Below are 15,145 nucleotides of genomic sequence, written 5' to 3' on the forward strand. Positions count from 1 at the left end.
GGGTGGGGGGGAGAGGGCCACCCCCTTGCAAAAATCCCTGGTGGCTAGTGGTCCCACCCGCACCCACCCCACCCAAAACTACGTTTTAAAAAATAATAATTTTTGTTTTGTTTGCCCCCTTTCCCTGGGGGCAGATGATCACCCATCTCCCCCCAGGGTATTGCCCCCATGCTTTGGGGCCCAGGGGGAGAGGGCAGCTTACATAGTAAGCAGTTCCTCCCCCCACTTCAAAAACAGATCCCTGCACGACACACCAAACACATATTCTGGGGGGTATAAATGACATTACATCCCCCCCACTTAAACTTGTGGGGGGGATTTGTCCCCCTGTACCCCCCATGTCCTACGCCCATGCTCTCTGGAATGGCCTCCCTGCCCCTCTCAAGCTTGAACCAGATCTCGTTAAATTCCGGAAGCTCCTCAAGACTCTCCTTTTCTCTTCCTCCTTCACTCTCCCACTCCCTTGCTAACACCTTCTTTCTGCCTCATTGACTGGGGGCATGTTTCTCTCTGAGTACTACAAGGCACCAGCCCCCCCCCCTTCAAGTCTACTCCCCTTCCCCCACTTATCATGTTGAACCTCGATCACTGCAATCCCTGGCCCTTGCCCTCTGGCCTCCCCTTAGCACTTCAACCTCAACTCTTCCCCCCCTTAGAACTTTGCTTTTGAGCAGTCCGGCACTTCTCTCTCCCCCTCCACACCCCCTCTCACTCGTTCTTCTTGTTCTGCACTTAGACGATCCGAATGTCACAAGGGTTGTTGTATCTTTCACCCACCCTCTTTTGTCTTGTGGCACCTTGAAACACCAGCTGTTGTATAGGCGCCTTACAAATTACCAATACAAATAAAATAAATATATTTTCTTTCAGTGTGCTCCTTTTTGTCTTGATAGTACGTTTCAAACCAATATTATACTTTTTTTTAGATAGCATCATACCACTCTTTTTGCTCAGAGGGCAAATATAATGTTGGCTAAAGTGACTTGTGCACGTTTCAAGTCAAATCTATCAAACCCGAGTGTTATTTTATTTTAGCTCTATTTTTTGTGTACACTTTTTAGCAACCGATCGCTTGCCTGTCATAACTCCACCCTAATCCCCACCACATCGAAAACCCCCTTCATCCGCCCGGGAATCCAGGAGTGATTGTTTCCTACGTCTACCACTGGGAAATACTACAAAAAAGAAGGGGTCTAATTAAGGAAGTGAGGGAAAATAACGCAGAGGAGGGGCGTCAGATCTGGCTCGAGGTTGAGAGGGCAGAGTTCCAATTTACAGAATGGGCACAGGAGGGGGGTAGAGAGCGGTATTTGGATCACTGCGTGAGCGAGAGGAGCTCATCGACCGGTAGACGAGGAAAGAGAGCGAAGCACAGCCGGGCATGGAGCTGCTGTCTGCTCTCGTGGCCCTGCTGGCCTCCTTCTGTAAAAGTCTTCCCCTGCTCGGCCTCTTCCTCGCCACCTTCTTACTCTGCCTAGACTTCCTGAAGCGCAGGAAGAGCTGGAACCCCTCCATCACGGGACCCCCGTCCAGGCCCTTCGTTGGCAACCTGCTGCAGCTGGATTTTACCAACCCACCAAAGTCCTTCACTCAGGTAGGCTGTGTGTAGGCGCCAATGCCACTGGTCAGAGATCATTAAGCTCTACCCCCAGAAGTGGCTGGTTGGGTGGAGGGCTGGACTTGTTTTTAGTCCACTTGTGTGTACACATGGGTGCAGCTGGTCACGGCTGTGCTCATTACATGTCACGGCCAGAGAGCTTGCTGAAATGGGCTGCTGGCAGCACTTTAGTGATCTGCAATTTCTCCTTTGTTTTTTGTCTCTTTTGGAGTGCTCCCTTCTTTTGCATATGCTTAGGTAATTTGCATTGATGGCACATTTCCGTCTAAAAGATCCCTTACAGATTGTTAGCCAATAGGGGTCCCCTCAGAGCCAAATACCCAAAGATATTCAAAAGAAGCGAACTCCATCTTTTAAAGGTTAGTCATGATGTCTGTAACTGATATGCAAAAAGGGGATTCATTTGAACGGAAAGACACATGTTCTTAACATCTTGCACAACAGCAAGCTGGAAGTTTGTCACAAAGATAATTTTCATACAGGTGAAGCTATTACTCAACTTTCTTTTTGTGATTCTCAAATTGATTAATCTATAGTGATGTAAAAATAAAATAAAGTGTGGGCTTGCATTATTTTGAATTCTTGAGTTCTATTTTTCCATTCAGCATGGATGATAAATCTAAAACAAGATTCTTGCTGAACATTTGTCTCTGAGAATGTACATACTCCAGAGCTTTTTAGTGACCCACGGCCAGGCCTCCCAGTCTTGTTTTTGCTTTGAATTCTAGGTATTGCAGTTTTCTTTAATTTCAAATGGAAAATACAAGACTGGAATCTTGCAGATTGTTTCTCACCCATTTGAAATTTAGGAAAACTACCATCTTGAGAATTCGAAGCAAAAACAAGACTAGATGGCTGTGGAATATGGGAACGCTGCTCTATAAAACAGTATTTTTGTAGAGCTTGAAATTCATATTGTAAATATTTGGATCAAGTGGAGCTTAGAAGGTATGGGGGTCATTACGAGGTGGGCGGTAAGGGATTGCCGGCACTGGTAAGGACACCAGTGCTGGTAATCCCAGACCGCCCTACTACTAGGTCCATTAGCGGGTCCCTTCCTTAACGCCTGGTTTTACCAGGCGTTATGGAAGGGACCCTTTAAGGGACTTCAGAGCTAATAACGGGCCCGATTAGCTCCATCCCCATTGAGCCCTATGGTTCCCGGAATGGGGACATACCGGGTCCTCCAAGGTCGGAATGACCTGGTAAGTCCGGGAATACGGACCCAGAATGCGGTAAGGGGGTAGCCATGGCGCTAATAGCGCCATGGCTACCTCCAACCTCGTAATGACCCCCTATGTGTTCAAGTGTCTAAAGTGTAGAGTGGGTTCAAATCCTAGCTTTACTGTGTAACTAAAGTGTGTGATCCTGGGCAATAATGCAATCTCTAGTATAGAGCGCTGGCCTCAGCATTCATTTTCCTCTTCTTTTGCTGCTAGTCACCAAACTGGCACGGGCCATCCAGAGTACTTCCCCATAGGCGAATTAGTGAAACTCTTGCTATGCCCTGTTATGCTATGTTATTGAGTCTTGTATAGCACATAGGGCCTCATTACACCCTGGCGTTCCCGTAATGAAGGGGGCCGGTACGGGACTGTCCCCGTACCGGCCCCCTTAATTACGGGAGCACCGATTACACGCTTCCCTTTGCGGGACCCGGATCAGACGCCTGGCGTCCTTTCCGGGTCCCGCGAGAGGACCAGGGCCCTTCCCCATTCCCATTTGAGCCCCCATAGGGCTCAATGGGAATGGGGAAGGCGCTAATAACGGTACCGTAAATTACGGTACCGTTATTAGCACTAAAGTCCCTTTGCGGGTCCCGTCCTTAACGCCTGCAGGACCCGCAAAGGGAACTCGTAGTAGGGCGTTAAGGGTTTAACGGCACCGGTCTCGTTACCGGTGACTGTTAACCGTTACCGCCCTACTCTGAATGAGGACCATAGTGTGTTAGAATAAAAAGCTATAATTACAATTGCATTTTCTGACAATTAGACCCTGATTCATGGAATTATTTGCATGTAAAACTGTTAGAGGAATGGGGATTTGCGGGCAGAATGGCACGTAAATCCCTGTTTTACATACAAATAATTCCATGAATCAGCGTCTAAGTGCCTTTTCTTTTATATATGGGCTTTACAAAAGTATATCCTTGGCTTTGCTGCTGTGTCGGCCAACTGGTCCTTGCCTCCTTGCTGAGCCACACTCCTCTGGTCCTTGGCTCCTCGTGTCTGTCACCCCTCTGGTCCTTGGCTCCTCGTGTCTGTCACCCCTCTGGTCCTTGGCTCCTAGAGTCCGTCACCCCTCTGGTCCTTGGCTTCACTGGTCTGTCTCCCAACTAGTCTTTGGCTCCTTGGTGAGTCACACTGCTCAGGTCCTTGGCTCCTCGAGTCCTTCCCTCTCTGGTCCTTTGTTCTCTTGCATCGCTGCCATGTAGCCTCATGTCATGTGTGACAATGTGAGCCAATTCGGGCGTTTCTCGTTGAATACTGGGCCTGGTATATTTGTTCTTCCTATTATAAGAATGGGCCTAAAAGTACCAGCATGCCAAGTGAAAATCCATGTCTGGCTCATAGTGTCGCACATGACAAGGCCCACTTGGGAGCTATGCCCTTGTGAGTTGCTCCTCTGGTCCATCATTTATCTAGTGCTTGGCATGTGGTGAGTGGTTGGCTTTGTCAGTTGATAGTGCAAGTCCATCTGCATTGTACCATAATTCCATATAAGGCTAAGTGGTGCCATACATGCCAACATGCCCCATTCCATTCGGGAGATGCTGATTCAGTCCTGGTTTTAACTTTGTATTCTGTGACTTCCCGTCCCAGATTTGCCTATTATAAATCAGGACTACAAGTAACAGAATGCACAGTTAAAACCAACACTGGACTAGCATCTCCTGACTGGAGCGGGCCATGTGGGCATCTATGCGGTATTACAGTTCGAGTGTCGTTGAGGAGTCAATGGGCAGTCATTAGGGAGGTCCAGAGAAAATGCATAAAAAAGTGGGCCCTATATTACCGCCAATGCACAGTTTCACAAGATGCAGCAACGCTTAGCCGGGCATCACATAGTATGGACTCACAGGGCATAAGCCCTGGAGAAAGGCTGCATTGCACTGATGTGAGCAAATAAATGTGAACAACTGTGATGTTTCCAAAGCGAAAATGATTGTCCCCATTTGTTATTAGTTGGTCTGTTGATCAAAATATCGTAATAGTGACTGTTGGGGGCTGCCTCCGGTCTCCGGGGCTGCCCTCTGATGCCGTCGGGATCACCCGACGGCGGTGTGCACGTCGGCGGACAGCCGGCGTGCCTTGAGCAGGGAGGCACCCTGCGGCGCCCGGTATCACCGGGCGCAGGATCCGACGTGAGGGGGGTGACACCCCCTGGTTCCCAGCAGTCGCGGCTCCGATGGCACTCTGGCCGCGCCGCACACACAAGGCCACGACCACGTGGCAGGCCCACACACTCAATAATCACAGACACGAGTTGCCACTTCCTGGGGCTCTGCTGCTCTGCCCTCGCAGCGCCAGCAGAGCCCCTTTTATTAACTGGGCACGTGAGCGTCATGACACAGTCACGGCGCTCACGTTGCCCACAACAACTAGACCCCCACACAACATCCCTCCTTTATTATAAACAAACAAAAACCAACGACACCCCACCGCAAACATTTGGTGCATTCCAGTCCGCGCTAACAGCTACTCCAACCCAAACATATTTGTTTTGACACCGCAAGACAAAACAGGTGTGCTCCAGTCCCCACACCATGGGGCCCCATGACGGGGTCCTCCCATTCAGAAGATTCCGGGATCAAACTGGCCCTCGGCGCCGCTGCAGGACAAAAAGAACACATTCTCTTCGTACTCCTCCCCCACATCATACGGTGCTTCTCGGGGACTCTCCACCACCTGGACCGCCGCCACTTTGGGGGTCCTTCTCCCCTTCACCTCACTCCCCCCTGATGCCCCCATCATGCCGGCTGGGGCTGGAGCGCACCTTCCACAGATTTGTCCCATCGCCGGGCAGTCCTGTGGGTGAGGCAGATCCCACCCACACTCTTGACATATTGTGGCATTGGGGTCTCTCTTCGGCCAGTCTCCCCTCCTCATCACTCTTCCTCCTGGCCACCTGCTGACAGCCGCCACCTCCTCAACCTTCACTCGCTGCGTGGGGACCTCCATCTTTAGCTGGTTTCCGGAGGAGTCCATGACCGAGGCCCGCACCTCCGCCAGTTCCTGGGCCCGGCCAAGCTCCAGTATTCGATCAAGGGTCAGCGCTGGGTCCCTCAGAACCTGCTTGCGCAGTTTGGTGGAGCTGCAGCCATAGATGATTTGCGCCCGGATCTCATCCTCCTCGAAGTTCCCCAGGTCATAGCCCAGTGCAATGCCGCGCAGCTTCCCGTGGAATGCATCAAGGCTTTCCCCTTCCTCCTGCTTCCCACACCTCATCCTGAACCTCTCATAGTCCCTGTTGACCATGGGTCTGAAGTATTCGTTTAGGGCTGCGACGGCTGCACCGTGCGATTGATTTTGGGGCTTTAATGTCTTGAACAGTCTCTGGACGGCCAGCCCGGCAGAGTATAGGAGTGTCGGGCGTTTGGCGGCGTCTTTGATCTCCATTGCCTCGAAGTACAACTCCAGGTTCTCACCCAGGCCACCCACCGGGCCCCCAGGCTTGCCGGCGCACCGAGGACGTCAAAATGGGGTATTGGTGCCAGCTGACCCCTACATATCCCTTCATCGTCCTACATGCTGTTGGCAGATGAGGACGTCATCTGCCAATCACCAGTGTTGGTGTGCGCTTGCCGTTGCCAGGCTCAGGTAGCTGTCGATGGGTGCCTGGCGTTCTCCCTGCCCAGGGGCGCACAAGCACTCCAGGTGGAACCGCAACCCCAGGGCTTGACACCGGTTTGGCCTGTGGGGGCACTGCCCGTTTCCCGGTGACCACACCCTTGTTTAAGGGCCTTCCTCTTCTGGAACCCTAGAGGGCGCACAAGCACTCCGGGTGGAGCCGCTACCCTCGGGCGTGGCACAAATGCGGCCTGTGGAGGGGTTATTGTCCCCTTTTCTTCGAGTAGGCCGTTCACCGCTGAGGCCCGGGCATGGGGAGCCTTCCTACCGGCTCCGCACACGAGACAGGGACCGGGCCCCCGTCCCCTTTTCGATCGTGGGGCTCCCACGCCACGCCTCCTTCGCTCCTCCCCGTCGGTGCTCGGGGAAACGCAGGCCGTTGATGAGGCCCTTCCCACGATCCGTGGGCGAGCACTCCAGGCCACGTCCCCTTTTCCTCCCTGCGAGGAAAGGAAACCTCACTTTTTTTTTTTGTTGAAAACTAAGGTTTTCACCCGTGGCAGCCCGGGTGTTCAGCGGGTGTTCTCCCCGCTCCGTGCCGCGTCGCCGCGGGTCGGAGTTCCAGGCCCCGCCTCCTTACGACTGGAGGGCCGCTCCGTGCATCCTTACACGGCCGCCGACTGCGTCAGTGTGCGCGGGTCCACGACTTCGCCCTCGTCGCCAGTGTTGGGGGCTGCCTCCACTCTCCGGGGCAGCCCTCTGATGCCGTCGGGATCACCCGACGGCGGTGTGCACGTCGGCGGACAGCCGGCGTGCCTTGAGCAGGGAGGCACCCTGCGGCGCCCGGTATCACCAGGCGCAGGATCCGACGTGAGGGGGGTGACACCCCCTGGTTCCCAGCAGTCGCGGCTCCGATGGCACTGGGCCGCGCCGCACACGCAAGGCCACGACCACGTGGCAGGCCCACACACTCAATAATCACAGACACGAGTTGCCACTTCCTGGGGCTCTGCTGCTCTGCCCTCGCAGCGCCAGCAGAGCCCCTTTTATTAACTGGGCACGTGAGCGTCATGACACAGTCACGGCGCTCACGTTGCCCACAACAACTAGACCCCCACACAACATCCCTCCTTTATTATAAACAAACAAAAACCAACGTCACCCCACCGCAAACATTTGGTGCATTCCAGTCCGCGCACCAGCTAACAGCTACTCCAACCCAAACATATTTGTTTTGACACCGCAAGACAAAACAGGTGTGCTCCAGTCCCCACACCATGGGGCCCCATGACGGGGTCCTCCCATTCAGAAGATTCCGGGATCAAACTGGCCCTCGGCGCCGCTGCAGGACAAAAAGAATACATTCTCTTCGTACTCCTCCCCCACATCATACGGTGCTTCTCGGGGACTCTCCACCACCTGGACCGCCGCCACTTTGGGGGTCCTTCTCCCCTTCACCTCACTCCCCCCTGATGCCCCCATCATGCCGGCTGGGGCTGGAGCGCACCTTCCACAGATTTGTCCCATCGCCGGGCAGTCCTGTGGGTGAGGCAGATCCCACCCACACTCTTGACATATTGTGGCATTGGGGTCTCTCTTCGGCCAGTCTCCCCTCCTCATCACTCTTCCTCCTGGCCACCTGCTGACGGCCGCCACCTCCTCACCCTTCACTCGCTGCGTGGGGACCTCCATCTTTAGCTGGTTTCCGGAGGAGTCCATGACCGAGGCCCGCACCTCCGCCAGTTCCTGGGCCCGGCCAAGCTCCAGTATTCGATCAAGGGTCAGCGCTGGGTCCCTCAGAACCTGCTTGCGCAGTTTGGTGGAGCTGCAGCCATAGATGATTTGCGCCCGGATCTCATCCTCCTCGAAGTTCCCCAGGTCATAGCCCAGTGCAATGCCGCGCAGCTTCCCGTGGAATGCATCAAGGCTTTCCCCTTCCTCCTGCTTCCCACACCTCATCCTGAACCTCTCATAGTCCCTGTTGACCATGGGTCTGAAGTATTCGTTTAGGGCTGCGACGGCTGCACCGTGCGATTGATTTTGGGGCTTTAATGTCTTGAACAGTCTCTGGATAGCCAGCCCGGCAGAGTATAGGAGTGTCGGGCGTTTGGCGGCGTCTTTGATCTCCATTGCCTCGAAGTACAACTCCAGGTTCTCACCCAGGCCACCCACCGGGCCCCCAGGCTTGCCGGCGCACCGAGGACGTCAAAATGGGGTATTGGTGCCAGCTGACCCCTACATATCCCTTCATCGTCCTACATGCTGTTGGCAGATGAGGACGTCATCTGCCAATCACCAGTGTTGGTGTGCGCTTGCCGTTGCCAGGCTCAGGTAGCTGTCGATGGGTGCCTGGCGTTCTCCCTGCCCAGGGGCGCACAAGCACTCCAGGTGGAACCGCAACCCCAGGGCTTGACACCGGTTTGGCCTGTGGGGGCACTGCCCGTTTCCCGGTGACCACACCCTTGTTTAAGGGCCTTCCTCTTCTGGAACCCTAGAGGGCGCACAAGCACTCCGGGTGGAGCCGCTACCCTCGGGCGTGGCACAAATGCGGCCTGTGGAGGGGTTATTGTCCCCTTTTCTTCGAGTAGGCCGTTCACCGCTGAGGCCCGGGCATGGGGAGCCTTCCTACCGGCTCCGCACACGAGACAGGGACCGGGCCCCCGCCCCCTTTTCGATCGTGGGGCTCCCACGCCACGCCTCCTTCGCTCCTCCCCGTCGGTGCTCGGGGAAACGCAGGCCGTTGATGAGGCCCTTCCCACGATCCGTGGGCGAGCACTCCAGGCCACGTCCCCTTTTCCTCTCTGCGAGGAAAGGAAACCTCACTTTTTTTTTTTGTTGAAAACTAAGGTTTTCACCCGTGGCAGCCCGGGTGTTCAGCGGGTGTTCTCCCCGCTCCGTGCCGCGTCGCCGCGGGTCGGAGTTCCAGGCCCCGCCTCCTTACGACTGGAGGGCCGCTCCGTGCATCCTTACACGGCCGCCGACTGCGTCAGTGTGCGCGGGTCCACGACTTCGCCCTCGTCGCCAGTGTTGGGGGCTGCCTCCACTCTCCGGGGCAGCCCTCTGATGCCGTCGGGATCACCCGACGGCGGTGTGCACGTCGGCGGACAGCCGGCGTGCCTTGAGCAGGGAGGCACCCTGCGGCACCCGGTATCACCAGGCGCAGGATCCGACGTGAGGGGGGTGACACCCCCTGGTTCCCAGCGGTCGCGGCTCCGATGGCACTCGGGCCGCGCCGCACACACAAGGCCACGACCACGTGGCAGGCCCACACACTCAATAATCACATACACAAGTTGCCACTTCCTGGGGCTCTGCTGCTCTGCACTCGCAGCGGCAGCAGAGCCCCTTTTATTAACTGGGCACGTGAGCGTCATGACACAGTCACGGCGCTCACGTTGCCCACAACAACTAGACCCCCACACAACAGTGACGAGGTCAATATAATTCTACATCCCACCCTAACCAACAACACATCTCTAAAAACAACTCCCCCGTCAAAACACAGGTTACACAATGGAATGCACGCCACCCGAAGACACATGTCTAGACGACATTTACCTAACTAGCAGACTAGCCCACCGCAGATGCACCAATGCAACTCTCCACACTCTTTAAACCCACTCTGGCAGACACCAGCATCGCACTAACAATTTACATTATCAAGCTGGAGCACACATTAACCACGGCTCCCAACAACTCACACAATATATAAAACGTGCATACATTCTCTCCACAGCTGTACAGAAGGCAACCTTGTCCTGCTCCTATGTTAGTCACATACCCCACCTGTTGAAAATACTGAGAAAAACTCCAAAAAACAGTGGAAAGCAGACTATATCTGTGTTCTCTTCATGCATATTTACGCTGCAATGTTTGTTACTTTTGAGACTAATCCACAATGTTGTATATGTGCGTTCGTTTTTTTATTTCATTTGAATTGGAGTCAGCTTGTTTTCGCTTGTTTTGAAGGGACATTCAGCATATTCTTTCCTGCCGACCTGGCAACAGTGGTGGAGGGGTGAGATTTATGGGCACGTGCTGGGGGTAGAGGAGATGTGCAGGGGATTTGGAAGGAGAAGTGAGTAAACAGAGATTTAAGAGTAAGACTCCCCTTCCCCACCCCTTCCTAATATGCTTACACAGTCCCTCCCTTCTCCAGAGCCATCATACTCCTTTCCCAGCCCCAACCCTCTTTACTGCACCAACATCCAGACTCTGACTCACCTCAACCCATGTCACACCTTTTCTCTTTTCTTGGTCCAGCCCTTTTCTCAGCCTCCAGACCCCTTAACTCCCCTTTCTCAGCCCCTAGCCCTCTCGCACCCCTTTCCCCAGCCCCCAGGCCCCTCACACCACTTTTCCCTGCCCCTACCCCCTTAAACTCCCATTTTCAGCCCTAGCCCCCTCACATACATTTTCTTAGTCCCTCAGTCCCCCTCACACTCCTTTTATCACACAGTCCCCTCACCTCCCACCCACTTAGCCCCTTACACTCCAACCCCCTCACGTCCCTCTGCTCGGGCCCCAGCCCCCTCTCACTCCGTTTACCCAGCCCCCAGATGCCTCACTCAACTTTTTTTCGCTCCAGTCCATTTTTACCCATTTTCTACTCCCCCAGCCGCTTTTGTTTACATTCAGTGCCTGACAGAGACCCCCAACCCCTGTTTCAAACATCCATTTCCCTTGCTCGGTCATAGCCAAGAGATCCCTGGCTCTCCTAGCTTTAATATGGAACAAACACTGTAGTCCATTCAGCCGTGTATGAATGAGACAGTTTGTCCTGTACACACTTCACAGAATCATCCAGTTTTGGTACTTAACGAAAATAAGACCCGATTATGATCACATAGTTTGGTCGGACAGGGAAGCCTGGCTGGGTGCCCATATGTTCTCGTTGCACATTTTGCAATTTTGTAGGTTTCAGACTACCAAGTCTTTGTTTTGCACCGATATATACAATGCTGCCTACATGGTTGCTTGGCAAGAGTTAAACTAGTACTCTGTGCATGGGCGCCAACTTCTACATTTTCTGCGTTGGGGGTTCATCCTTTGAGCCAGTAGTGACATCACAGGAAGAGGCAATCTGCCTTAGAAGGTAAGGGTAAATAAGGGGAAGGATGAATAGATTGCCAGTAGATAGGTCACAAGGTCAGTGCCTTTGTCCCACATGGGGTGAGCCTGCACTGCACAAGTTCAAATCCCACAGTAAGGCTGACCTACCCCTTCTTACCACTGCGATTAATACATTCCGTACCATTATTCAGGGTAGTAATGATACTGGTCATACAGCGCTTAGAAGCTGGAGGAATCCGGCATGCAGTTCTGGATAAGAAAACCCATTATTATTGTTATTATAAGGGGGTAGGAAAAGTGGCTGGGATTTAAATGCATTCCTTTCTAGATTGAGCACAAACTTTCTCTCGGGCCTCCATCTTGTCAGTCACAAATAGCCTCATAGCTTTTCTGAAGGAGCATAACCCAAGAACGAACCCACTCAAAATGCTGTATAGTTGCATTAATTGTATTAAGGATTGCAGAAACAAAGTTTTCGAGTTGTCCTGGGTGAGGAATGAGATATTTGACAAGTTCTGGCTTTTAGCTCACAGCATTCTGCATTGTTGTACTGTGTTTTTACCTTTATTTTCCCACTGTAAACACAGGCCTGAAAGTACCAGAATGCACTGTGCTTGTAGGCTAAGCACCAGCACTGTCCAAGCATTTCACACTTGACATTGTCCTCGCTCAGGAGGTATTTAGAATCTCTCTGGGTTTTACATGTGACACGTGTTCTTAGGGATTGCTTGATACAATCATCAAATGAACATGCATAACCGCATGATGTGAATACAAGTTGCATTGCAGACAAACACTACACATACAGCTCAAGCCTCCACGCAGTCGTGCCACTACACACAGACACCCGGTACATCTTACTGTATCGCTACACAGGGGATTTATTGAGCTGGAACAATCCAGAGCTGAGCTCCAGCAAAACATGTCTTGCCAGAGTGCTCTTCAGTGGAGAGCCCATGCCCAAAACCTCCATGTTGAGGAAACTCTCTGCCTGTGACTACAATTCACTGTACACTTTGCTTGCCTCGTTCAGAGTGTGCTCTCGTATTCCGACTTTTATCTGTGTGGGCAAGTGTAATGGAAATCAAGTGTGAGTGATTGTCGATAATTGCCTGACCTCGCCTGACCATAGTATTGAGACATGTCAGTTATATGGCTCAGGTGTTAGTCTGTTTTCCCTTCGAGCGGGCTGTCAGTGAGAACTTGTTTGTGTTGTAAAAGGGGGTGCAGGATGGGGTAGAGTTACTAAATATCCTATCGGGCAGGATGGAGTAAAGATGTTACAGGGAAGGGGCTCCAAGACTCACCATCCGGTGTCCCACTCCCACTCCCGAAGATCCCTCACCCAGTTGATCTTCCCGCACTGGTTCACCCCAGGAACTGGATCCAAAAGCGATTGCCGTGTTCTGGCCACCTGAATGACAAATCCATGCGGACTAACAGGTGAAATACCTTCAGGTTTCTCACAGGCTTTAAAAACTTCATTGACTCTTTCTGAGTCTTTATTATAAGAACCAGACAGCTCAATTATGATCTGGGTATCGTCCGCAAAATTTGCTAACTTTACCCCAAGAGACGCCAAGAGATCGCATAAAGGCCTGGAATAAACGTTAAACAGTAAGTGCAACAAGCACAAACCCTGAGGAACGCCACATGTAAGAGGTGCTGTCTGGGAATGAACATTCTCCTTAACCACATTTGCTGTTCTAGGGCCAAGAAACAACCTAACCCAGCAGGCTGCAGAGGAGGAGCATTTGCCCAGCTGGATCAGTCTATCTACCAAACGGGCATGATCGACTAAATCAAAGGCAGCAGATAGATCCAATAGTAGACGCAATGCCAAACCACCTTGATCAATTATTCCTGCAATGCGAGATTTAAGATCTAGTAATGCCGTCTTTGTCCTGTGATTGGCGCGAAACCCAGACTGTCCAGAGGCAAGAATATGTTGATGTTCTACAAATGTTTGGTATTGAGAGTATGCCATTTTGTTGAGTATTTTTAACACAAAAGGTACATTTGTAATAGGCCTATAATTTCCCGGATCACTAGAATCAAGATTATCCTTTTTTAACAATGGTGTGATCCAAGCCTCCTTTATGTTATCAGGAACACAAGCTTCCTGAAAGGAATGATTAATACATCTGTTTACCCATGGAACAAGAGAACTCAGAAACACTTTAAACAGGAATGCAGGGAAGGTATTATACAAGGTTGATTTTATTCCGTGCACCGTGCTGATTATCTTCACTTTCCGACATCTCTTCAAAAACAAATGAGGATATTTTGGTACTGAGTGCTATACAGGATGGAGGTACTAAAATCTCTGTATTTTGTAGAGGTTTTACTTGATACATTGTTGATCTTGTAGTGTTTTATGCACAAAACTATCATGAATGTGTTGACACCATTTATTGTCAATAACATCATGCATTTTGACCAGTGTCTCCTTTAGTTCCTGTAAAACTGCAAACAACTCCCTAGGTTTAGATTTTGCCGACTCAATCCTGGCACTGAGTCTGGTTTCTTTGGCCTTGAATACTGCAATATTAAAGATCTTAGCAGCATCCTTATAGGTAAACAGAGCATCCTCAGATGGATGTTTCTGCCAGTTACGCTCTGCCTAGCAGACAGGACATCAGGTGAAAACCATTGATTACATTGTGCTGGTTTCTTCTGATTAGAGAACCTAAAAGGTGGTAGTGTATCAAAAGCCTGATTGATCGTACTGCTAAAAAGATGTATAAAATCTGCAAGAGGTATGTCATCTTCCAGGGAAGGTAAAAGTGGAGCAATTAAAGAATCAAGCCTTATCGGCCACCTTACAAAGTTCCTGGTATGAACGAGATGCTTAGTCAGCTGAATATTTTTGTTAGAAAAGGAAAGAGAGGACAGGATCTCAAAAGAAAGAACATGTTTCAGTTTTTCACTGCAATTGGGGCCCTTCCTGATTTTTGGATAAGATCCAGTCCAAGATGTTACCACCCCTATGTGTGAGTGATTTGACATGCTGTTGAAAGCCAAGGGTTTGAAGTGTTTCTAATAAAGACATTTCATCATCATCCACAGGGTTATTAGCCCAGAAATTAAAATCTCCCAGAAACATGAGAGCTGTGTGATGTTTAGAGATACCTCCAAGAAGGGCTAGTAGTTGTTCCTCAAAAAGAGGGGTAGCCAATGGTGGTCTAAATAATAGAAAAATACTGAGTGTGCTAACAGGATTAATGTTGAATTGGTTGTATATGAATTGTTCAAACTTCAATTGTTCGAATTACAATCGAATTACAATTGACCTTTGCACAATTGACCGAATTGTGAAGGTCAATTGTTACATATCTGACCCCCCGCAACCCCATTTTATTTATAAATAAAAATATAAACCAATATATATATATATATATATATTACATGGTAGCGGCCATGTAGTTATGGTTGAGTTGCTTATCTCATAGGAAGAGCATTTTTGCACAGCTTATAACTTCGCTCTCCCAGGACGAATCCTCACCAAACTTTGCAAAAAAAAAGTATATGCCCCACTCTTAATTGTTCTGCAGGTTGGTGAGATTTGGTCCAGGGGGGCAATGTTATAGCGGTGGTCCCAAAATTTCTTTTTTTCCCATAGACATAATGAGAAAAAACTTTGCTCACGCCTACAGCCCAAACT

At 51.1% G+C, this 15,145-nt stretch overlaps 1 protein-coding gene across 1 annotated transcript in view; it reads left to right on the top strand.

Moving 5' to 3' along the window:
• The first annotated feature begins 1,194 nt into the window (after positions 1 to 1,194).
• LOC138581416 (cytochrome P450 2D15-like) overlaps positions 1,195 to 15,145 on the top strand; it is a 458,914-nt gene continuing 444,963 nt past the window's right edge. The window contains exon 1 of the mRNA XM_069652731.1: positions 1,195 to 1,594. Within this exon, the coding sequence (XP_069508832.1) occupies positions 1,382 to 1,594 (213 nt within the window). The 5' untranslated portion in view covers positions 1,195 to 1,381. The remainder of the gene's footprint in view (positions 1,595 to 15,145) is intronic.

The sequence above is a fragment of the Ambystoma mexicanum genome, chromosome 3p (assembly GCF_040938575.1).
Source record: "Ambystoma mexicanum isolate Mex_15411 chromosome 3p, UKY_AmexF1_1, whole genome shotgun sequence".
NCBI lineage: Eukaryota > Metazoa > Chordata > Amphibia > Caudata > Ambystomatidae > Ambystoma > Ambystoma mexicanum.